At 43.8% G+C, this 26,201-nt stretch overlaps 1 protein-coding gene across 1 annotated transcript in view; it reads left to right on the top strand.

Moving 5' to 3' along the window:
* Positions 1-41: 41 nt before the first annotated feature.
* The window catches only part of LOC149281645 (nuclear RNA export factor 1-like), a 29,985-nt gene continuing 3,825 nt past the window's right edge, over positions 42-26,201 (top strand). Inside the window, exons 1-11 of the mRNA XM_089499086.1 lie at positions 42-88; positions 7,925-8,036; positions 9,739-9,843; positions 10,685-10,813; positions 14,240-14,309; positions 15,738-15,826; positions 16,121-16,228; positions 21,572-21,640; positions 21,966-22,021; positions 22,701-22,808; positions 23,342-23,403. Coding sequence (XP_089355212.1) covers positions 42-88; positions 7,925-8,036; positions 9,739-9,843; positions 10,685-10,813; positions 14,240-14,309; positions 15,738-15,826; positions 16,121-16,228; positions 21,572-21,640; positions 21,966-22,021; positions 22,701-22,808; positions 23,342-23,403 — 955 coding nt within the window. The remainder of the gene's footprint in view (positions 89-7,924; positions 8,037-9,738; positions 9,844-10,684; positions 10,814-14,239; positions 14,310-15,737; positions 15,827-16,120; positions 16,229-21,571; positions 21,641-21,965; positions 22,022-22,700; positions 22,809-23,341; positions 23,404-26,201) is intronic.

The raw sequence follows: 26,201 nt of genomic DNA, 5'->3' as shown, positions 1-26,201 counted from the left end.
CATCTCACCCCAAAAAGCCACACGTGGGCCCAGCAATAAACATGATACACTGCGCCCTCACAGACTATTTCTTCTATAAGGCCCTTAGGTAAGAAGGCCATCAACAAGTTCTATTGGTTAGACGAAATATTCTCTGCGCAGATTCAGTACAGTGACGTCATCAGAAACCATTAGACTTCTTTTATGGCCTTAAAAAATCTAGGTTAAATGCCCTTATAATGAAGTATGATTCCTGGTTTGTTGAAGTGTGAGCCAGTGGTCATACAGATCCGTTAACCCATTCAGGGATACTAGAAAGCTTAACGGAGTATCTGGTCGGTAGATATGTTTATAGATATCTTAGCAGATCTGGATCTCTGGAAACCGGGACAGTCACTTTTCTGAGAAGATCAGCATCTTAGGACACCTGATATCCTGGGCTGGGCACTAGGCTCACACAGGTGACACAGCACTGAGTATATTCATAGCATGTGAATAATATGCTTCTATCTTCAGGCTACAGTAATGATAAATGTGGCAGAAAAAGGATAAACAATGGTTCTAAAGAGAGATCTCAAGAACCCAAAGTTAGTACTACACGAGGCTCCAACGCAATTCAGTAGCAGATGCTGATCCATTAATATAATCATAAGCCTCTCTGCACCCCTGCCGCGTGATGACAAATGGGCATCTGATCCACTTCTTTATTTTAATGGACACAATTAGCTTTTAACAACTATTCTAAGTGACCCCAAACTTTTGAAGGGGTTATATATATATATATATTATATATACTGCAATATAGAATATACCTTTTTTATTGGGCTAACAGTTCATTTTAAAGACTAGCTTTCGATAATATCAACCTCCCTTTGGCAAGTCAAAAGCAATACTGACCACAAAACATGTAAGCAGGACATGGGCAGCAGTACAGGGGTTAAGGGGCACGATAGAGACTGGGAAGGTAAAGGTCCCAGCATGGCTCAACAAATCCCGGGAGGTATGCCTGGCTGCGGCTTGGCCTCCCCAGCCAGCGAGCGGCAGCCAGGACAGCAGAGCATCAGACACAAATGCACCGGCAGAGAACATCTGTTATGCTTGTCCTCGTCTTTTGCCATTGTCCCTTTCCTGGCTACTGAAGCAAGATTCGCGAGAGAGGGCAAGAGGGCAATTTTCAGGCAAAGTCAGTCCTAGACCCCTGGCCCACTGATTATGCAAGAGTATATAAAATTTGACACGGAAGGGGTTAATTCTGCCAGTTTGCTAACCCCTGTGTGCGGAGCAGATTAAAGTCTCATTGTATTGATTTCCGTGTGATCTGAGGTTGTTTGCTTGGAGACTTGTGTGGCTCAGACTGAAGATTCACGCTGCTGTCGGTGTACTCGGTACTGATATAATATTTTATAGAGGAGCTTTGATTTTTATTATATGGGATGACACTCGGTTAATGCGTTACAAGCTCCCCATCCCCATCTTACGGTCGTTACAGAATCTGAGTCACGTGGGTAGCAAATACTTTTAACGTATTTAGTTTTGCTTGGAAATCCTGATTTTTGACAATGTCTGCTCATTCGCTATTTAACTGCCAGGCACCGAAGGGGTTAATTCTCCAAAGTACTTTTTAGGATGTGTCAATACATTTAACCCTTTAAATACGGTCCCCAAAAATTCTGTTTGGGCTCAGGGGAGGATACCTGATGTGTGACAATAGGGGTTAAGGATATTACCGGTAATATATGAGAGATTGCTGTCAATTCGATATTTTTCACAGAAAAGGCATAATACTATTCTATCACTATTTGTTTTACATAAGGAATGCGCGATCTGGCATTCCCTTCTGGGAGACGTCATCAACCAGGTCAGCGGAGGACAGAATATCCCCTGCAGGGTCTGTCTGATCGCGTGCAGCGCAATCCCCAGCTTGGTGATCAGTGCGTGCGTTCACAGGGAAGAGAGTGAGAAATAATGTTTCTCCCTCTTCCAACAAGTAGAAAAAGCAAATAATAATAAAAAAAAAAAAACTTTTTTTTTTTTTTTTTTTTTTTTAAATCACTAAAAATAATAAATACATTAAAAAAAAAAATAAACAATAAAGTGACCCAAGTGATGTCATTGTCACAGCTTTGTGACAACATGCCCCAGAGGTCGCCTAGAGGGATCTCTATCCATATTGCAATGATAACAGTGCAAAAAATAACAAAACATTAAAAAACAAAATTAACCCCTTAATGACAAAGCCCGTACATGTACGGGCTCAAAATGCATTGTTTTCAATGGGTTTCGGGACCGCCCATTGTCCTTTAAGGGGTTAACAAAAACATATAATAACAAAATAATTAGAAAAACAAACAAATGAAAACCTTACATCCCAGTGCCCTAGCTCTACATGTGAAAAGTAACCCCCCCCCGCTCCTGTTTACCCCCAAATCCATATCTATTAAAAATACCACCCCAAAGGGTACTATGTAAGGGCTGTATATGGGATGTATATGTCTGTAGTCAGGGGATGTCGCCGAACATACGTTTGGAGATTGTTTACCGGGGGCGCCTAGAAGATATTCTAAGAAATATCTTGCAAAAAAAAAAGTTTCATTTAATGAATATTTTTTTTGCATGTTTCTATGGTTTCAAATGAAAGCCATATTCTAAAAAAATGTATCCTTTGTGTGGGTACGTCAAACACGGAAAAGGACAATATTTATTACATTTAGTAAAAACTGTGGGGAAAAAAAAAAAAAAAGATCTGAAACATAAGGTACCAAAAACCTTCTGGGAGTGAAGGGGTTAAATGAAATGCAAACTACCTTTATTGAATTTAGGGGGACTTTTTAAACACACAGTCCAGAAAACCATTTAAAATAAAGATGATTAACCATTTCTACACTAAGGACACCGGATTAAACATGGCCATAGGATTCCTGTCATATCACCAGAACTTCATATGACATTTCTGGGATTATTATAATTTATGCATTTTTTTTTTCTCATTGAACAGACTTCACTTTATTTATTTAAAGAAATATGAGTTTTTTTTAAAAAATGCCGTTAACGCCCTCACTCCCCCCCCCCCCTACCCCTCAGAACACTTCTCAGGCTGGCTAAACGAATTTACAGCCACCTTAAACCTCTGTGACCTGCACCTTATCCCTCTCTATCATACCCCTTAACCCCTGCACCGCTGCCCATGTCAGATATTTTAGGCCGAAAACAAGTATTCCATATATGTGTATTTTATATGAACATAAAATGGAGTCAGAAGCGTTTTGTTTTCCTTAATCATATAATGATTCTTTCTTTCTTTCTTTCTTTCTTTCTTTCTTTCTTTCTTTCTGTCTTTCTTCTCTCTATAATTGAGAACAAAGAAGCATTCCTGTATGTAGCTGCTTCGGTATATATTATCTAATTAGTCTAATTAGAGTAGACGCTGCATATCTTTAAGAATGTAAATCGGAATGGGGGATACCTTCTAAGACCACCAAAATCCGATTTACTACCTAGGAGGTAGCGTCTAGAGATATGGGAGACCAAGGATAAATTCCAAACGCATATGTAATGGTCTTAAGTTATTTCTTAGACCAGATCGTCTCTTACAAAATTAAGAAACTACACTGGTGTAAATAAGATAATAAGTCCTAATTATAATGGATAAAACCCACCGTTATGATTGGAGAATTTCAATCAGTAGGTGGAGACTATGATAATAAGCCCTGTCTTTAAAAGATTACGTTTTTAATAATTTAGGGACTAAGTCACCCTGACGGACTCATTCACCAAATTTGAAATTGGAATTTTGGAACATCCTGGCACCATATTTTACTCTTAGAGGTACTTTGAGTTCTAACCTATATAACTTTTAGAAAGTTATATTTTTTTTCCCCCCACTTAATTTCTTGACTATGTATCTGGATTAATATCTACAAGGACCAGTTGGACAACAGCAACAAGTGGTGGTAAATATAATCGTTTTATTATTATTCTGAGTAGAGGTGAATTTTGTCTTCTTCAATATAGAATTCCCTGTTTCCGGGAAATAGTATATGACGTTATTGTATATGACGTTATTGTATATGACGTTATAGTATATGACGTTATAGTATATGACATTATAGTATATTGCATTATTGTATATGACGGCTTGTGAGACTCCAGCTTATAACCCGTGATAATAACAATAATGAAAAGGTATTTTTACCTGTAGATGAAGTCTGACATCATTTGCATCGATTAGGAACTTCGCTAATACTCTTAGACATTATTACATTATTTTTAATGTCATATTGGTAAAACTAATATATATAAAGAGAGTTAGTGATCTTTTTATTACCGCTCCTGATTATTATTTTTGGTTGCTGAGTGGAGTGGAAATGAATTGTGTGTGTTAGACTCATAAGGTAATAATTCATATTTAATAACTAATCGACAATATACTGTATTTTTTACTTGATTAATTTTGACATGTTTTAAGATAATTTTTTGTGTTTTTATCTTTGCACTGCATGACCAATATAGATATTTTATAAATTGTGTTTATACAATAAATCATATTTTTGATTGACCATCGTGGTGATATACATCTAATCTGAATAATAATTTCCGGCGGGATCTGGAAGGATTTAGGATGGGAGATAAAATATAGGGTATCTCTTTGTATTAATAGTGTGGATGTGGTCCTACAATAATTAATAGCGTCATTATTTTGCGTGTGTGATAAAATATTGGTTTTGCCTATTTTGTCTCATTAATATCCCCAACGTCTTACTTACATGTCTGGTTAGTGTTAGAAAAATGCTTATGTTCTGGTAAATATTATTCCTGACAAAGACATAAGAAAGCAGGGAATGTCTAGCCTATTCTTGAAATTTTGTTCTTAAAGTGGAATTTTAGTACAACAAAAAGGTATTATTATTATTGTGTTTATTATCTTTGATTTATATAGCACCAATAATTTACGCAGCACTTAATACAATACATATATTCAGAACTAGAACGGACAGACTGAGACATATTGCAATACTCCTTTCTTTTCAGTTCAATTTACACTACTGGACTAACAATGCTATATCAATATAAATAATATATTTCTATATATATAAATTATATTATATATATATATATATTATTTTTTTTATTATTATTATTTTTTTTTTTTTTTTTTCTTAAAACCAAGTGCAAGTAAAATACATTTCATTATAGATCAATAATGTCTAATTGCAGGTAAACATTCTCAAGATTTGCTGCATGTTTGAAGCTGAAGAAATACAGAACTCGTACAGAGATTAAGAGGTAATTAACATTTTATTTATTCACTTACCGAGTGAGTGCGGGTAATCGCGCTGCTGTTGCTTCTGTAAAGGAAAGAGGAGCTCTGTTTGGGCAGAGAGAACGACACGCGGGGCACACGTAGCTTTTGGGTGGCTGCCTCTTCTGGGAGCTCCCGTTAGCAGAATAAGTGGAACTGCACCTTTTTAAATACATTTGGGTTTTATTCACTAAGGAGAGAATTAATTGTAGAGTTTGCGGGGCGAGAGAGTTGTATTTAATTGACTTGACTATACATTATGATGGTGTAAACCCAGTGAGCTTTTCCAGAAGAAGAACGTGGCTGGCCCTGGATCATGCATGGTTAAATCATCAGGATTTCCCCACAGCCTCCTCACCCATTGGGTTATTCAGTGCCAACCAAGCTCTTTTTCCCGGAGAACACCTTAATAATGAATAATGAAGCGAGGAGTTAAAATTAGAACTCTACCGCTACCTCTCCTGCGAGCTCATTTAGTGAATAAGCCCCATTGGCGCTAAGGTTGTTTCTGCCCTCGCCGGTCTCTTCTCATCTCATTCTTTTAATCATTTTAATTATTAAGGGAGGCTTCTTGCAGGAGATACTTATTGGTTTAATGCCTGGGAGTAAAGGTTTATGGATCGAGTACCGGGCTCCATGACTTCCCCACAAACTGAATCTTGCATTTATATCGGTGCGTACATCTCAGCTCACTTCTCTTATCCTTTCTTTAGAGGAATATTTTAATCCCGCATGAGAAATGGTGTCCATGCAAGGAGAACGCTCTTATGTCAGAGAGAGTTGTTTTCAGTTAAGGTAAGTGGTTTAATCACATTTAACCTCCAATGGGGGTCTGCGTCTATGAAATTTAATGGGATGTACTTTAAAGTTGTAGAAAAAGTTAAGACTCCTCATTGCAACCAGTGGGAGATCCTTTCTGTGCTCATCTCTCCCTGGCTGTACTTTATCCCGATACAGGGTTATTATTATTATTATCTTTTATTTATATAGCGCCAACAGTCTACGCAGCGCTTAATACAATACATAAATTCAAGGGGTCTGACAAGACGAGAATTGACAGACTAAGACAAACCGATACATTTGGTGGAGAGGCTCGGCTCGCAAGCTTACAATCTAGAGGGAAATTGGGTGACAAACATAAGGCACAGAGAAGGGGTGAGAGGTAGTGTGGGGGTATAAGGCACAGAGAAAGGGTGAGAGGTAGTGTGGGGGTATAAGGCACAGAGGGGTGAGAGGTAGTGTGGGGGTATAAGGCACAGAGAAGGGGTGAGAGGTAGTGTGGGGGTATAAGGCACAGAGAAGGGGTGAGAGGTAGTGTGGGGGTATAAGGCACAGAGAAGGGGTGAGAGGTAGTGTGGGGGTATAAGGCACAGAGAAGGGGTGAGAGGTAGTGTGGGGGTATAAGGCACAGAGAAGGGGTGAGAGGTAGTGTGGGGGTATAAGGCACAGAGAAGGGGTGAGAGGTAGTGTGGGGGTTGCATCAATGACAAGGAAGTTCTAGCAGCCAAGAGGACGTCAGGGAGGGGAGTTTGGAGCTAGCAGAGTTGTTAGATATATCTAAAGGAATGACAAGGTTAGAATAATGATGATCTGCATGCATTTTTTTAAATCCATAGAATTTGGCTGCAGATCGGCCCCATTCGGCCCCCGTCTAGTCGCCCGTTTCTCCTGCTGTAAAGACTCAAACCTTAATCAGTCGTTGGTCTCATCTTAGATTCAGGAGCCGTATGCCTATCCCACGCATGCTTACATTGATGGCGTTGGATGTGTTTTCTGCAAACATGTCATTTGTAGGCATTTTTGATTCTATGCTTGTTAAAAGTAGGCTATGTTTTCTTCTTATGCGCAAAATAATTACCCACCGCTTTGCCCTCTGATTTGGGAGAGGCAGCCAAATCCTCCTTGTTTCACCAACTACCTACTGGCCGAAATAATATTTTTTAATCAATGAACATAAACTTAATGTTTTATCTTTGAGTAGGAAATACATTATCTCATTCTTATGTTAACTGCAGTAGACTTTGCTGTGATTCCTTGTATCATTTTGTGTGTTTTTTTTCTCCTGAATAGTTTAGCATTGTGCTGTGTTATATACTCTTTGCAAAAACATACAATAAATGAGGTCGGATACTAACCTAATACTCAATTTATCCTTTTCCCTTAAAAAGCGTCCAGCTTTCAGCCAAAGGGAGACGCATCGTGAAGGGTCATTTCGTGGAGCGAAGCAGGTAGATCTGTGTAACCTCTATGTACTCCCAGCAGTCACGTTTTCTTTATCTTTATAATTATTTCTGAGGTCGTACTGTAACGACGTAACAACTGCTTGTCCTACCTATAGCGTAATGTCTTATGTTCTCATTAATGTTTATGGAACTTAGACATTCGCTGTTTCTGTCTCCCCCTCTACCGCCCTTATCTGCCCCTCCATTCCTCCTCTGCCGCCTCCTCCATTTAATTTTTTCCTTGTCCATTCAGTGCCTCCTTTCTTCTTATTCTCTCCCTCTCGTCTTCTACAGTTTCTTCTCATCGGTTTTGTTCCGATCTCTTCCTCTAGTTTGTTCTCTAGCGTTTTGGAGTTTAGCCCAAAATGTCATATTTGCTCCTTTTGAATGATTATGCGTCTGATTTCCCCTCTTTGCTTTTCAGTGACATGTATGACAGTCGGTGGTACGTTAACGAGGAGGAAGAGATGTACTCGAGAACCCAGCAGAACCACAAAGCAAAGCCTAATAACAGCAGTCCATGGTTTAAGATCACGGTGCGTACGACTCTCTCAATTCCTGTGTTGTGGGAAGAAAAACCGTTCTCTCCAGAGCTTTTATTTCACAGCGGAGCAGTCAGGCCTTGGGGGTCACAAACAGACCAGGATTTCAATAGATCCCTGCATTGAACACAAGGGATTTAAACAGTTTCAGCTCACACTGGGATATCCTAAAACCTTATCTAGCTGTGGCCTGGAGTGTGACACCCCCTGCGCTAGAGCACAGCCAAACACTCTTACTAATTAAATACTATGGAGGAAGGGACTTCATTGCCATGAAGCGTCAACTCAGTGTGGTGTTTGAGCCAGGAAAGTCACCCAAAATATCACATGACTGACAACAATGGCCGCCTCCAGGTCTACAGCGCTGGGGGTTATATTACTGTATACAGCTCTGGGGGTTATATTACTGTATACAATGCTGGGGGGGGGTTATATTACTGTATACAGCGCCGGGGGTTATTACTGTATATAGCGCTGGGGGATTATATTACTGTATACAGCGCTGGGGGGGGGGTATATTACTGTATACAGCGCCGGGGGTTATTACTGTATATAGAGCTGGGGGGTTATATTACTGTATACAGCGCTGGGGGGGGTTATATTATTGTATACAGCGCTTTGGTTCTGACCAGAGAATAGAATACTGGAGGGCTGGTAAATCATCTAAATGAATGATCTAAATCATTCTTTAGATCTGGGATCTCAGACGTATCTTATTCATTTGGTTGGTTCTGTAACTCGCTGGATCCTAAATTCAGCCTCCTGACCCTAACCTCTGCCCACGTTTTCCGTTCCTAGGTATTAAGTTGTTATAGTACTATTACTATAGCATTAATCGACTTATATTAAATTATTGTCGTTTTATTGCACTATTTTTCTTAACAGATACCTTATGGCAGAAGATATAATAAAACTTGGTTGTTGAGTTCCATCGAGGAGGAGTGCGGATTCCATTTTCAGCCCTTTCAGGTAGGAATCTGTCGCTGGTCACATTATTATTTTTTATTGTTTTATGTAGCGCCTTCAAATTCCGTAGCACTGTACAATGGGCATTAAATGCCTCTTCGATCAATTCATCTGCAATATATATATATATATTCATAAAAAATTATATGTCATGTGGCAAGCAGGAAGGGAGCGAGGTGTGATGGGAGCGAGGGATTGTGATGTGTGTGTGTGTGGAGGAAAGAGGAGTGATGTGTGATAGGTGTGATGACAGAGTGAGGATGTTTTAGTGAATGTCACGGTGAGTGTGTGTTCTAGCGCATATTTTGATAACCAGGTGAGGATAAAGGGCCAGGGGGCCACTCAACTTTACTAGCTCCCCAGGCCAGAAGGTGCCAGCTCTCCCCTGGCTACAGTGCTCATCTGAACTGGGCATGTGGCCTAGTCTTCTAATCATAAACATGTACCTGCGCATTTACAATATTGTAGACAAAGAACAGTATAGACAATAAACCAAGCTTTTTGCCACACAAATGTATTTGCTTCTCACTCCACGTTAATGAACGGTGTCCGTGTTACCGCGCGCCGGGAGGTTCCGTCTGTGCTCAGGGCCAGAGCAAGCGGATAAAACCATGCATCTCCAGGACGTAAAAGTAGAAGTCGGGAATATTAACGTAACGTATACATCGTAAGAGGGATAATATATTCTTCCGTAACCTATTAAACAATATTTTTTTTTTTTTCTTTTCAGTTCCATTACATAAATAACATGGCCGTTTTCTTCGTGGACAATTTTGCCACCGCCAAATCGCTGACGAGAGCTTCCAAAAGAATTCAAGGGGAACACTGCTACAAGGTAAACATCCGGCGACCCGCCGCGCGAAACGCGTTCACAAACGTCAACGCTTCGAGACGTTCGGTTGCGGCCGAAAAAGGACCTTTGGGTCCTCCGGCTTCAAGCTTTTCTTAGATACGCCTGATGAGAAGGCAGAGAAAAAAAATATTTAAGAGACGATCTACAGTGTGTGCGGTTACCACCTGCATAGGAAGTGGATTCCAAAGCTTTACAGCTTTAATGTGAAAAGAAACCTCCTTTTGTCTAAGCTGAAATCATGGCTTCTTTAGTCTTTATCAACTGCGTCCGTGGGGTGAAAATTTCCCCTGCATGGTTCATACCTTTAGCTAAACATGCTTCATCGCTTTCCTCCGTTCCCATTATTAACTTTGTTTCTAATTTGTGTATCTTAAATGTGTTTAAATTCTCTCACTGTATTACCACATCTGCTGGGAGGCTGTTCCATTTGTCTACCATCACCTAAGCCTCTGACCCTCCAGTATTAGACTATGGCTTCTTGTTCTTACATCTCTCCTCTGTTGGCGCTTCAGATGGCACTTGATATCTTTAGGCCCAAAAAAAAAAAAGTTTTATGTCCTTATTTTCCAAGACATTTGAACAATTTCTCTAAATTATGCCTTTCCCGATGAAAGAAGAAAACGACTACTGACGTTTGTCCCCAACTGGCCACGGGACGTCGTTGTGGCCCATAGGAGCCACTGATTGCATTCTGTGAGGGCCACCACACAGACCAGAATATTAAATGTCTTTTATATCGAGGCTTCTCCCCGGGTTTATATTAACCTTTAGTGCTGTGTTGGCCGTTTTTTATATTTCTTTTAATTTGACCTTGTTTTGATAGATCACTATTAATGCCGCGCCGTCCGACGTGCCGCACGGCCCCCCGAGAGCGCTGGACTCTGTGAATATGAGATCTGTCTCCATCTCGGATACAGGGAGGTGTCTGAACTCCGGCGCCACTCACATTCAGGTAACCGCTCGGTCCGCGCACTCCGGCACACGGGAACATGTTACGGCAGCTAATGGGATCTTTTGGGACCTCCGTTGGTCCCCTTTAGTGGTGTTTTTTTGGTTCGGGGCGGCTCTCTTCAGCTGAAGGAAAGACCGCTAATGTCTTGAAAGCTTATGCGACTTCTTTTATGTTTTGGCTCGATAAAATATCACCTGCTTGGACTCGTACGGCAATATCCATTTTCCTAATAAAACAAAAAGTTGAAAGCTGTTCTTTAGATTGGTGGCTGGCCATGGCCCCTGCTATTGGATGTATACAGGTCTCGTAATATATGTAATCCCCCCTAATACTTCACCAGCATTTTGAACAGCCCCAGGACAGAACCATCATTGGGTTTGGGCTGTGAGATCAGTGAAGGCCAAGCGCCATTGCAACAGAAGCAGGGAATAGGTTAATTTTTGGGGTTCAGGTTTGGGGCACGGAAACCAGGTGGTGGTTGGCTACAGACTGATCCCTGGTTGGATCAATGCTTACTATCTTACTGTAACATTATCTCTTTCTCCTCCATTCTTTTTTTCCCCTCTCCTTCTCTCTCTCCCTCTTTTTTTCTCTTTGCCAGGTACTTTATGGGCGACTGGATTTGTGGTTTATGCCATAAGTACCTTACTGCTGATGTTTTTGTTAGTAAGTCTTTATGCTTTAACTTGTGATGTCCCCCATCTCTGTAACACGCGGTATTATTTTGCTGCTTTCACCCCAACCCTTGACAGGAGCAGCGTCTGTTTTAGGTTCCTCTTGGGGCATTAGACCTTAGATCAGGGGTTCTCAAACTGCGGCCCTCCAGCTGCTGCAGGACTACATCTCCCATAATGCTCCTTCAGCTAAGGGGCTGGCTGAGGAGTATGGGAGATGTAGTCCTGCAGCAGCTGGAGGGCCTCAGTTTGAGAACCCCTGCCTTAGATCTTACATTTTTCTTGCTGCCAGATTATTGTGCGATGCGATAAATGCTTTTATTGCAATAAACAGAAGCAGGGAGGAGAAAACGACTCGGTAGTCTCGGTGTATGTAAAAAAAAATAAAAAAAATAAAAAATTATAGGAGATTGCACAAGTTAAAGTGCACCAGAGTCAATTCCAAATATACTTGAAGTGTTTCTGACATTATGTGTAATGTCCCTAAAAACACTATTTAGTAGTTCAGCGCTCTGTACACCTCCTAAACATCTTGGACCGCTTTGCATCTATTGCTGGGGATCAGTTCCAGTTTTGGCCACATGATGGCAGTATAAGCTGTAACGTGGCACAACGTCCATGAGGTCCTATTAAAAATTAATAATACTGTAATAATAATAATAATCTTTTATTTATATAGCACCAACAGTTTACGTAGCGCTTCTTACAATAAATACGGTATATTCAAGGGGTCTGACCAGACTCGAATCGACAGACTAAGACAAACCGATTACATTAGGTGGAGAGAGCCCGGCTCGTAAACTCACAATCTTGAGGATCTGCCTAATCCGGATTAATTGGTTTTTTTAAACATTGGACTAATTTTTAAAAAGGCAAATCAGGAGTGTTAAGTATGGTGCAGTAACCATAGCAACCACTGTAATTTTTCAGCCGATTGATTCCGCAATTAGCAGTAGAATTCTTGTTTATATGCATGACTCGTTATTGGGAAATATGGACTATGGGGGAGAATAATTTGTGTTTTAATTATATCTTTATAAGCAGTCGTTAACGGAAAACTAAATGTAACGCACATTGGCAAAAAAATATGCCCCCCCCCCCGCGTGTGCCTTGTCTGACTGTAACAGCGCTACGCTATCTGCTGGCGCTATATTAATGAATGTAATGTATACAGAGTGCTTTTTTTTTTTCCTTTTTATTTATTTTTTTTATTTTTTTTCTCATTTTATGCTTTGCCTGAGCCTGTTAACGCTTTCTGTACGATACCCATACGTAGTATAAATGTCCTGATTACACAATGAACATGGAGTAGCTACACTTTACACACAAAAAAAAAGTTAATTGTTACCTCGACACTTATATGAAAGTTGTCGGGCGAGGAATCGAACGACTGCAGACATTAAACACTGAATAGGATGTTTGATTAAAAGGTACAAATGCTGAATAGAAAAGCTCTGTGTGTAAAGTTCAGTAAAAAAAATATCACATAAAAAGGCCACCACCCTTGATCTATACATTTTGCTGCCTACTCAGCAAGCAGATGTATGAATCGAGTGCTATTTAGATTTCAGCCCTTATTGCAGAATAAACATAAAATGCACAGATGTGATTGATGGCCGCGTTCCTCTCCCTACCCCTGTAGGTTCCATTGTGTGCTTTTTTTAGTTGTATAATAAAGGAGAGCATCACGGAGGCCACGCAGAACTACACTACTGTTCAAAAGTTTGGGGTCACTTTAAAATGTCCTTGTTTTTGACAGCAAATCACATTTTGGGCATTAAAATAATACGAAATGGATCAGAAATCCAGCACAGACAGGGTTAATGTTAACAATGACTATTGTAGTTAGAAATGGCTGATTTTTAATAGAATCTCTTGATAGGCATACAGAGGCCCTTTATCAACTCCCATCACTCCTGTGTTCCAATGGCCCTTTATCACTCCCATCACTCCTGTATTCCAGTGGTACTTTATCACTCCCATCACTCCTGGGTTCCAGTGGCCCTTTATCACTCCCATCACTCCTGTGTTCCAACGGCCCTTTATCACTCCCATCACTCCTGGGTTCCAGTGGCCCTTTATCACTCCCATCACGCCTGTGTTCCAATGGCTCGTTGTGTTCGCTGATCCAAGTTCCAGTTTAAAAGGATAATTGATGTTTAGAAAACCCTTTTGTAATTATGTTACAGACAGAAATTTCCTTGTTTTTCAATGAAAACAGCAAAATTACCCCAAACCTTTGCGCTGTATATTCTTGCATTGTATCGTCTGCGTACGGGAGCCCAACTGCACTAATCCCACGGATTCTAATTATTTATTGCCGGAGAAATCATTTGATGTGCGATGATGTGTAAATCTGCGCAGACGCCTTTCTTTGTGACTACTAAAATAATCACGCCGACTCCTAAAACTTCCTGGCTTTTAAATTTTACTTTTATTTCAGATTAAGTTTCTCAGTAAGTGTTTGAGGATCGGTTCCTTATTAAGTGATTATCTCACGCTGCGCATTTTGTTGCAGCCAATTACTGAGTAACCTCAGAAACATAAAATCTGCCGGCAGATCGGCCCCATTCGGCCCCCGTCTAGTCGCCCGTTTCTCCTGCTGTAAAGACTCAGTCGTTGGTCTCGTCTTGGATCCAGGAGCCATATGTCTATCCCATGCATGTTCCTTTGCTGTATTAGCCTCCACCACTTCTGCTGGAATGCTGTTCCATTTATCCACCACCCAATTATTTTCATGATGTTATTGCAGATGTGTCTACAGAAACGCTACAAGAATGAACTTGGAAGCCTTGACCTGAGCAACCTTTCCAACGACCCAGGTAGGAATTTTTGCACCAGGGCAAGTTTCAAGCCCCCCCCCCTCGCATTGGATTAATATAAAAATCTTTATACGCCTTTAAAACGACTTTGTTATGTGTGACAGCTCTAACAATCTGTAAATAAAATATAATAAAATGGATTTTATTGATTCTCTAATTTTTCTGTGCAGACGGCAGTCTGATTTTCCGTTTACTGCCCCCTCAATATGTTTTCCAGAACACATTTAGCCTTTTTAGCTGGCGTCTCCTCGTGTGGATCATTTCATTCTTTTTTTACTGGATAGAAATTTAGATATTTGTCATTACAGATATTTACAGACCATTAAGATGTTAAAAATATTATAGTGATAAAAAAAAAACACCCCTGATACTTTATTTTGGTGACCAGCGATATAAATAAAATAAAATTATAGAATCATCTTACGAGACTTATATATATATATATATATATATATATATATATATATATATATTAGTTCTAATATATAATAGACCTAATATATGTATACTTCAATTAATATGTTTAAAAGTACCTTTAGTGAATAAAGCTATAGATTTGTGTAAGTTATGTTGGTTGGGAATCAAAGCCTTTAAAGGTGCTGTTCCACCTACTCCGTTGTATTGTTTGTAACTAAATGCTACCTTAGCATCATTCCTAGCGTTGCTAAATGCACGAACCCTTACCGGTAAAATGTTCTCTTATTAATAATTTTTTACTGGGAACACGTAATTGTCATGTGACACAAAAGCAGGTGCTATAGTGATCTGCTAAAGTTGAGATCGCAGTGAATGTTAAGTGGAACGGCGCCTTTAATTTATACTAACGCGATCGTATCCTGCCACCTAGTGGTGAGAGCGTAGAGCTGCGTCTGTAGATTTCATGGCTGCCTGGAATTCTCACTTTGTATCGCTATACCAATCAATCCGTTTTTGCTAGTGGGTTACAAATAATTGATTTATTGTTAGTTATTATTATTATTATTATCATTACTATTATTACTGTTATTTTTTATTTTTATTATTATTACTGGTATTATTACTATAACTTTAATAGTTAATAACGTGTACAATAATATTAAAAATAACTGTTGTTGTTGGTATTATTGTTGTTTTCATCGTTAATTATCATCTTTTTTTTTTAAATTATAGTATTATAGTATTTATTCCACCAGAAACACGAGAAATGGCACATTAATGTTTAGTGCGTAAAAGTGTTTTAATTCTTGTTCACGATCGATCCGGTACATAATCTTTTTACCCAAAAAATACCTACTCAAAGTCTGTAGCGTTTCCGCATATATCTACGCTAAAAACCAAACACGTCACTAATCGTATTACAAAGATTGGAATTTTTATTAAATTATTCCTAAATATCCCAAAGATTCGGGAGAACGCGTTTTATTGTCCTGCATGCTTTTATATCCTCAGACTTGCGATCGGCTGACGTGTTCCTGCCTCTGAACGACGAATCGTCCGCGCAGCTCGTTCTGCAGATACTCGCAGAGCATTTCCCGCAGGTACGCGCGTCATTTTATAATTTAGATATAAAAGTTTGTGCCTTAATCACGGAGTCTGATAGAATGATCCGGTAAATGACGCACCGTCTCGCACGGCCGCCGGGGCGATGTCTCCGCCGCTGCTGTGGCGGTGTACACAGAAGGGTCTCTAATACACGTGCTGCACGGGGCAGAAGCGCCAGGAGGTAAGTATAATATAATATAATTATGTATATATTTCTAAAGATTTTGAAACGACTTGCTTACAATTACAAAGAATCCGGGAGAAACGAATGACGTGATTGGTTCCCTTAGCTCTCGTCCTTGAATTTAAGTCGGAACGACCTCCACAGACTGAGTGGATTTGCCCCTCTCTTCTATGCGACTCCTCACCTGCAGAGCCTGAATCTCTCCCATAATAAGGTAAGTCCCCTGTAGGGGCTTCTTATGCTGGGGTTTCGGATGGTGTCCTGGTTCATTTAACCCTTCGAGGCCAGTAGATTTGGGTTGAGGAGTGTAAGTACTGTATTTGCTCGATTATAAGACGAGGTTTTTTCAGAGCAAATGCCTCAAATCGGTCTGACTATGAGACTAAGATCCAGATCCCCCGCTGCAGGGGACCTGGATCCTCCTGTCTCATGCCCCCCGTTTACCCCCCCAAAAAAAATTTGGGGGGGGAGTGTTAAATGGGGGGCATAAGGCATTTCTGTCCCCCCCCAGTTATGCACATCTGCCCCCAGGCTTGCCACTCTGCCCCCAGGCTTGCCACTCTGCCCCAGAAATGCCTTATACCCCCTATATGACACTGTGCTCTATGAAATGCCTTTTAATCCCCTTAACGCCACTCTGCCCCATAATATGCCTTTTAACCCCCTAAATGCCAGAGTGGCATATAGGGGTATAAGGCATTTCTGGAGGCAAAGTGGCACATAGGGGGTCAAAATGCATATCATGGGGCACAGTGTCATATAGGGGGTATAAGGCATTTCTGGGGCAGAGTGGCAAGCCTGGGGGCAGATGTGCATAACTGGGGGGGGGGCAGGTTGGAAAATAAAAGGAAATAAAAACAAAATATTTTTCTCAATCATAGCTTTTATTAAAAAAAAATAGTTTACATGAATTAACATTTACTGGTAAAACTTATTTTCCTATAGGGTCGTCTTATATTCAGGCTTTTTCTTTTGTTCCTAAATTAATATTCAGATTTTGGGGGGGGTCGTCTTATAATCAAGCAAATACGGTCCATTCCTTGCGTGTGTCCATATCTATGCATGTAAGGGCCAAAGCACTAACGTGATGGAGGAGTTTGAGCCGCTTTGGCTTCTAGTCGCACTCCACCAAGTTTTCCTGATCCAGACGTTTCTCCCGAGCCCATTGGCTGCCCAGCGATATGACATCATCCCGTGTCAGATCCCTCGTCTTTTCTATTTAATATGTGGCATGTCCCTTTTCCTGGCTCGGTCCGCTTTTAGTTTGCTTCGCGTGGTTAACGTATCGTCTGTTTTGGTTCAGCTCTGCCAGGTCCGAGATCTAGAACTCATCCACGACCTGGATCTCCGAGAGCTTTGGTTGGAGGGGAATCCTTTTCAAGCTTCTTTCAAAAACTCCTCCACGTACCACCGGTTAGTTACTCTCCACCTCTCCGTACGATGGTACTATTGGCTGTTGGGTATAATATTTCGCATTATTCAGATTATTGTTATGCATTTTCAGGGTTCTTATTAAGACATTTATTGTAATTTCTCATCTTTATAATGGTTTCTTTGTTTTATTTCCCACGGCGCAGGCTTATAGTGCACCATTTTCCTGCGATCCAAAAGCTGGTATGTATACATGTCGCAAAACATTATAGAATTGGAAAATGACGAGTTTTTGGTTGCTTTTTGTTACCGGATGAGGTCCGTGGCTGATGATCGGTGAGGCTGCGCAATGCTCAGTCATTAATCACTGATCAGGAAGCAATTTATTTAGCTAAAAACTGGTGAAAAAAAAATATTGCAAAATAAAGAAAAATATGTAGCTGCTGTCAGATCCCTTTTCAGTGACGCGTTCAGTAACATTTCTAATCCGTGATTTAAACAGTGATCCCAAATCAAGCAGTTATGGATTACAATGTGTGCTTTTGTGGGTTGTTTTTCTTTGAACTGGATCTCTCTCTGTCTCTCTCCCTGTGCGTCTCTCTCTCTCGCTCTCTCTCCCTGTGCGTCTCTCTCTCTCTCTCCCCCTGTGCGTCTCTCTCTCCCCCTGTGCGTCTCTCTCTCTCCCTGTGCGTCTCTCTCTCTCTCCGTCTCTCTCTCCCTGTGCGTCTCTCTCTCTCTCCGTCTCTCTCTCTCCCTGTGCATCTCTCTCTCTCTCTCTGTGCGTCTCTCTCTCTCTCTCTCTCCCTACACGTCTCTCTCCCTACGCGTCTCTCTCTCTCTCCCTACGCGTCTCTCTCTCTCTCCCTGCGCGTCTCTCTCTCTCCCTGCGCGTCTCTCTCTCTCCCTGCGCGTCTCTCTCTCTCCCTGCGCGTCTCTCTCTCTCCCTGCGCGTCTCTCTCTCTCTCCCTGCGCGTCTCTCTCTCTCTCCCTGCGCGTCTCTCTCTCTCTCCCTGCGCGTCTCTCTCTCTCTCCCTGCGCGTCTCTCTCTCTCTCTCCCTGCGCGTCTCTCTCTCTCTCTCCCTGCGCGTCTCTCTCTCTCTCTCCCTGCGCGTCTCTCTCTCTCCCTGCGCGTCTCTCTCTCTCCCTGCGCGTCTCTCTCTCTCCCTGCGCGTCTCTCTCTCTCCCTGCGCGTCTCTCTCTCTCTCTCCCTGCGCGTCTCTCTCTCTCTCTCTCCCTGCGCGTCTCTCTCTCTCTCTCTCTCCCTGCGCGTCTCTCTCTCTCTCCCTGCGCGTCTCTCTCTCTCTCTCTCTCTCTCTCCCTGCGCGTCTCTCTCTCTCTCTCTCTCCCTGCGCGTCTCTCTCTCTCTCTCTCTCCCTGCGCGTCTCTCTCTCTCTCTCTCTCCCTGCGCGTCTCTCTCTCTCTCTCTCTCCCTGCGCGTCTCTCTCTCTCTCTCTCTCCCTGCGCGTCTCTCTCTCTCTCTCTCTCCCTGCGCGTCTCTCTCTCTCTCCCTGCGCGTCTCTCTCTCTCTCTCTCTCTCTCTCTCCCTGCGCGTCTCTCTCTCTCTCTCTCTCCCTGCGCGTCTCTCTCTCTCTCCCTGCGCGTCTCTCTCTCTCTCTCTCCCTGCGCGTCTCTCTCTCTCTCTCCCTGCGCGTCTCTCTCTCTCTCTCTCTCCCTGCGCGTCTCTCTCTCTCTCTCTCTCTCCCTGCGCGTCTCTCTCTCTCTCTCTCTCTCTCTCTCTCCCTGCGCGTCTCTCTCTCTCTCCCTGCGCGTCTCTCTCTCTCTCCCTGCGCGTCTCTCTCTCTCTCTCCCTGCGCGTCTCTCTCTCTCTCTCCCTGCGCGTCTCTCTCTCTCTCCCTGCGCGTCTCTCTCTCCCTGCGCGTCTCTCTCTCTCTCTCCCTGCGCGTCTCTCTCTCTCCCTGCGCGTCTCTCTCTCTCTCCCTGCGCGTCTCTCTCTCTCTCCCTGCGCGTGTCTCTCTCTCTCTCCCTGCGCGTGTCTCTCTCTCTCTCCCTGCGCGTCTCTCTCTCTCTCTCCCCCTGCGCGTCTCTCTCTCTCTCTCTCTCCCTGCGCGTCTCTCTCTCTCTCTCTCCCTGCGCGTCTCTCTCTCTCTCTCTCTCCCCCTGCGCGTCTCTCTCTCTCTCTCCCTGCGCGTCTCTCTCTCTCTCCCTGCGCGTCTCTCTCTCTCTCTCCCTGCGCGTCTCTCTCTCTCTCTCCCTGCGCGTCTCTCTCTCTCTCCCTGCGTGTCTCTCTCTCTCTCTCTCCCTGCGCGTCTCTCTCTCTCTCTCTCCCTGCGCGTCTCTCTCTCCCTGCGCGTCTCTCTCTCCCTGCGCGTCTCTCTCTCCCTGCGCGTCTCTCTCTCCCTGCGCGTCTCTCTCTCCCTGCGCGTCTCTCTCTCCCTGCGCGTCTCTCTCTCCCTGCGCGTCTCTCTCTCCCTGCGCGTCTCTCTCTCCCTGCGCGTCTCTCTCTCCCTGCGCGTCTCTCTCTCTCTCTCTCTCTCTCCCTGCGCGTCTCTCTCTCTCTCTCCCTGCGCGTCTCTCTCTCTCTCTCCCTGCGCGTCTCTCTCTCTCTCTCTCCCTGCGCGTCTCTCTCTCTCTCTCTCCCTGCGCGTCTCTCTCTCTCTCTCTCCCTGCGCGTCTCTCTCTCTCTCTCTCTCCCTGCGCGTCTCTCTCTCTCTCCCTGCGCGTCTCTCTCTCTCTCCCTGCGCGTCTCTCTCTCTCTCTCTCTCCCTGCGCGTCTCTCTCTCTCTCTCTCTCCCCTGCGCGTCTCTCTCTCCCTGCGCGTCTCTCTCTCCCTGCGCGTCTCTCTCTCCCTGCGCGTCTCTCTCTCTCCCTGCGCGTCTCTCTCTCTCCCTGCGCGTCTCTCTCTCTCTCTCCCTGCGCGTCTCTCTCTCTCTCTCTCCCTGCGCGTCTCTCTCTCTCTCTCTCCCTGCGCGTCTCTCTCTCTCTCTCTCCCTGCGCGTCTCTCTCTCTCTCTCTCCCTGCGCGTCTCTCTCTCTCTCTCTCCCTGCGCGTCTCTCTCTCTCTCTCTCCCTGCGCGTCTCTCTCTCTCTCTCTCCCTGCGCGTCTCTCTCTCTCTCTCTCCCTGCGCGTCTCTCTCTCTCTCTCTCCCTGCGCGTCTCTCTCTCTCTCTCTCCCTGCGCGTCTCTCTCTCTCTCTCTCTCCCTGCGCGTCTCTCTCTCTCCCTGCGCGTCTCTCTCTCTCCCTGCGCGTCTCTCTCTCTCTCTCCCTGCGCGTCTCTCTCTCTCTCTCTCCCTGCGCGTCTCTCTCTCTCCCTGCGCGTCTCTCTCTCTCTCTCTCTCCCTGCGCGTCTCTCTCTCTCCCTGCGCGTCTCTCTCTCTCCCTGCGCGTCTCTCTCTCTCTCTCCCTGCGCGTCTCTCTCTCTCTCGCTCTCTCTCTCCCTGCGCGTCTCTCTCTCTCTCTCTCTCCCTGCGCGTCTCTCTCTCCCTGCGCGTCTCTCTCTCCCTGCGCGTCTCTCTCTCCCTGCGCGTCTCTCTCTCCCTGCGCGTCTCTCTCTCCCTGCGCGTCTCTCTCTCCCTGCGCGTCTCTCTCTCCCTGCGCGTCTCTCTCTCCCTGCGCGTCTCTCTCTCCCTGCGCGTCTCTCCCTGCGCGTCTCTCTCTCTCTCCCAGCGCGTCTCTCTCTCTCTCCCAGCGCGTCTCTCTCTCTCTCTCCCTCCCTGCGCGTCTCTCTCCCTCCCTGCGCGTCTCTCTCTCCCTGCGCGTCTCTCTCTCCCTGCGCGTCTCTCTCTCCCTGCTCGTCTCTCCCTGCGCGTCTCTCTCTCTCTCCCAGCGCGTCTCTCTCTCTCTCTCCCTCCCTGCGCGTCTCTCTCCCTCCCTGCGCGTCTCTCTCTCTCTGTCTCTCTCGTTAGAAACCCTTTTTGTAATTATGTTACAGCCAGAAATGTTCTTGTTTTCCATACAAACAGCTGAGTGACCCCAAACTTTTGGATGGTAGTGTTCTCCATGGGATCGTCCACCTGCGTGATTATTCTTCCCCTGTGGTAGATTAAATAGTGAATGGGGGTAATTCCTTCTATTCCTATTTATTGTCATTGATTTTTGAGACATATGTGTATGAACTATTCAGCGATCAAATACCAAACCCCGGAAGAGTTCTGCATGAGAGAAGAGAAGAGAACTAGAAGTAGATTTCTGTGACAAAAACTAAAACCTCTGTGTTCTTTAATTTTAGGACGGCCATATTTTTAAACCAAATGTCTTTTTTGATGTTGAGACCCCCAAAGATCTCCCGCCTGTGAAGGTAAATGAACCCTGTCTTACCTTTCATCATCTAGTTTTGTGGATACCCTGAAACCATCAGCCTGCCGTTACCCGATACACTCACATGACGTTAACCCCTTAAGGTCCCTAAACCCATTGAAAATAATGCATTTTGAGCCCGTACATGTACGGGCTTTGTCATTAAGGGGTTAATAGTGCTCCGGGTATGTAGAGCACTCGACGGGAGTGAAAATAAAGACACGAACACTCATTAAGACGTACTTAACCCCTTCAGTACCACATGGGACATACCTGCTGTGGCCGTTTGGCTAAAATAAATGATTTGAATTCATTCTCCATTCTAGGGAAGCTTTTTTGTTAACGAAGAGGTCAAAGCATTTCTGGTGGGATTTTTGCACAGGTGAGTCCAAGTAAGTGTGTGGGGCAAACGTTTCGCACCCAGAAAGAATGCCTTCATGGCAGGTAAAAAATAAAGTTTTACCGTCTTCTGGACTGGGTTTTATCTGCTTTATACCCCGCGAGTCACATTATACCTGCTTATCAGTGCTTCCCCCCTTTTAGCAGTTAGTGCTGTGGAGGGTAACAAGCCTAGTGGCTTTTCACTCACGCTCTCTCACTATCATTCACTCTCTCAATGTCTCCCTGCCTTCTCCGCTGACCTCTCCCATATCCTCGTCTCCTTTCCCACAGCTGCGCTTCTTCTCTTGCCTCTTCTTGTTCTTTTATTATCTTCTTTCTTCGTCCGCTCCTCCCCGGTATCAGCTCTGTTATCCAGGTACTTCCTCGAAAGGGCGGAGCCTCCCCGCACACACCCTCTCACCCGATTGGAAGAACGGGATAGAAGCTGCCCCCGCGGGGCGCACCGTGACCCCGCCCCCCTTGCGGAAGTACTCCAAGAGGCCAGAATATCGCAGACAGATCCATCTGCGTTTTTCTGGCCTCTTGGAGTGCAGAGGGGGCCGATTAAAAGACCCCATCGAAACTACAGAAACGCAGAAAAACAGAATAAGTTTATTTAACATATATACAAGAGGGGGATATAATTATTTAAGTAAAAAGTTTTTTCCTGTTTCCTTTAGGTTTTTCACGCTGTACGATTCAGGGGAACGCCAGGCTTTGCTACCTTTATACCACGAACACGCCGTTTGTTCTTTCTGCTTACCCAATGTTTACTTTCCAAAAATCTGGTGAGTTGAAATAGTTTTTTTTTTTCTTCAAATTTGTTAAATTAAAAAAATAAATGAACCCAACATATTGACTATGCACCAGGATCACAAAATAAAAATACAATATGTCGCCATGAAGACAATTTATAACTTATTATCCCATAACAGAAAGATGTGAGTACATTTCCTAGATATTGCTTTTATAAATAAAAAATAACATGAACGTTAAAAAAAAATAAAAAATGACATTTTGTTGAGATTAATTTATTTTGTATATTTGTATTTGTATATTTTTTTTTTATCTGGTTGGTGTTTTTGTTACATTTGCTCCAAAAATAGAGAGGTTATTAGAAATTCCACTTGTTTTAAATCCCTGATTATTATCGACCAGAAAGGGGAATTTATATTTTGCTCGGCTAACAAGCTTGCAATCGATTTCCAGTGAATAGTCCTGTTTTTCTTGCCGTGATAGATTGTTTTTAATTTATATTACGCAGGAGCTGTTCTGTTAATGTTGTCGTTGTCCGTATTATAATGTTGTTTGCTGTGCTTAGCCTTGAACAGCTTAAGGATTATTGGAACGAGAACCGGAATCTCTTCAAAGTTAAAAAAGCAGGTTTGTGTATTTCCAAGCTGATTTTCTTTCATTTAAATCTTTTATTTATGCGGCGTAGGTGCTGTTTCCCCTCCTGTAAACCTTAATCAGTCGTTGGTCTCGTCTTAGATTCAGGAGCCGTATGTCTATCCCATGCATGTTTAATCCCCTCACTGTATTACCCTCTACCACTTCTGCTGGGAGACTGTTCCACTTATCTACCATACTTCCTTACAATACATCTAAACCTCTGACAATAGTTTTTAGACGGAAGACGAGACCAATGACTGGTGAAGGTTTGAGTCTTTACAGCGGTAAAGTAACTGCAAAGATTCTGCTCTGAAAGCCACCAAGTCAGTTTCCAAATAAATCAGAGCAGTTGTGGTTTTCGCCCCATAATATAATGTTTTCAGACATCTGCATATAAGTATGATTCTCGCTCTGTTATCTGAACCCCCAATCTACTAGACAAACACCTTGATTCCTTATCATACTGCCTGTGGAGACCAATAGAATGGCTCAGTCTTAATCACACATCTACACACTCTGCTTAATGAAAGTCTATAGAGGAACGGACTGGCATCGCCATAAAGCATCAGCTCAGTGTGGTGATTGAGCCATGAAAGTCACCCAAAATATCACATGACCGACAACAATGGTGACCTCCAGGTTGACCATTACTGGTCTTGGGATTATATTACTGTATACGGCACCGGGGTGGTGGTGGTGACTGTGTATACAGCGCAGGGGGCGGGGTCGTATATTAGTGTATACAGCACCGGGTGGAGGTTATATTACTGTATACAGCGCCGGGGTGGTTATATTACTGTATACAGCGCCAGGGTGGTTATATTACTGTATACAGCGCTGGGGGTTATATTACTGTATACAGCGCTGGGGATATATTATTGTATACAGCGCTGGGGATATATTACTGTATACAGCGCTGGGTTTATATTACTGTATACAGCGCTGGGTTTATATTACTGTATACAGCGCTGGGGGGGTTATATTACTGTATACAGCGCTGGGGGGTTATATTACTGTATACAGCGCTGGGGGGTTATATTACTGTATACAGCGCTGGGGGGGTTATATTACTGTATACAGCGCTGGGGATATATTACTGTATACAGCGCTGGGGATATATTACTGTATACAGCGCTGGGGGGTTATATTACTGTATACAGCGCTGGGCGGTTATATTACTGTATACAGCGCTGGGGGTTATATTACTGTATACAGCGCTGGGGGTTATATTACTGTATACAGCGCTGGGGGTTATATTACTGTATACAGCGCTGGGGGGTTATATTACTGTATACAGCAGTGGAGGGTTATATTACTGTATACAGCGCTGGGGGTTATATTACTGTATACAGCGCTGGGGGTTATATTACTGTATACAGCGCTGGGTTTATATTACTGTATACAGCGCTGGGTTTATATTACTGTATACAGCGCTGGGTTTATATTACTGTATACAGCGCTGGGGGGGTTATATTACTGTATACAGCGCTGGGGGGGTTATATTACTGTATACAGCGCTGGGGGGGTTATATTACTGTATACAGCGCTGGGGATATATTACTGTATACAGCGCTGGGGATATATTACTGTATACAGCGCTGGGGGGTTATATTACTGTATACAGCGCTGGGGGTTATATTACTGTATACAGCGCTGGGGGTTATATTACTGTATACAGCGCCGGGGGGGGGTATATTACTGTATACAGCGCCGGAGGGGGGTATATTACTGTATACAGCGCGGGGGGGGTATATCTGTATACAGCGCCGGGGGGGGGGTATATTAGTGTATACAGCGCCGGGGGGGGGGGTTATATTACTGTATACAGCGCCGGGGGGGGGGGTATATTACTGTATACAGCGCGGGGGGGTATATCTGTATACAGCGCCGGGGGGGGGTATATTAGTGTATACAGCGCCGGGGGGGGTTATATTACTGTATACAGCGCCGGGGGGGGGGTTATATTACTGTATACAGCGCTGGGGGTTATATTACTGTATACAGCGCTGGGGGTTATATTACTGTATACAGCGCTGGGGGGTTATATTACTGTATACAGCAGTGGAGGGTTATATTACTGTATACAGCGCTGGGGGTTATATTACTGTATACAGCGCTGGGGGTTATATTACTGTATACAGCGCTGGGTTTATATTACTGTATACAGCGCTGGGTTTATATTACTGTATACAGCGCTGGGGGGGTTATATTACTGTATACAGCGCTGGGGGGGTTATATTACTGTATACAGCGCTGGGGATATATTACTGTATACAGCGCTGGGGATATATTACTGTATACAGCGCTGGGGGGTTATATTACTGTATACAGCGCTGGGGGTTATATTACTGTATACAGCGCTGGGGGTTATATTACTGTATACAGCGCCGGGGGGGGGGTATATTACTGTATACAGCGCCGGAGGGGGGGTATATTACTGTATACAGCGCGGGGGGGGGTATATCTGTATACAGCGCCGGGGGGGGGTATATTACTGTATACAGCGCGGGGGGGTATATCTGTATACAGCGCCGGGGGGGGGTATATCTGTATACAGCGCCGGGGGGGGGTATATTAGTGTATACAGCGCCGGGGGGGGTTATATTACTGTATACAGCGCTGGGGGGGTATATTACTGTATGCAGCGCCGGGGGGGGGTATATTACTGTATACAGCGCTGGGGGGGTATATTACTGTATACAGCGCCGGGGGGGGTATATTACTGTATACAGCGCCGGGGGGGGGGGGTTTGAGATGTTCGGAGTTTCCCGTTAACGCTTTTCTTCCTC

The sequence above is a fragment of the Sceloporus occidentalis genome, unplaced genomic scaffold (assembly GCF_023333645.1).
Source record: "Sceloporus occidentalis isolate IW3139 unplaced genomic scaffold, rSceOcc1.0.p SCAF_129, whole genome shotgun sequence".
Classification (NCBI taxonomy): domain Eukaryota; kingdom Metazoa; phylum Chordata; class Lepidosauria; order Squamata; family Phrynosomatidae; genus Sceloporus; species Sceloporus occidentalis.
This window is presented reverse-complemented; position numbering and strand designations above follow the sequence as displayed.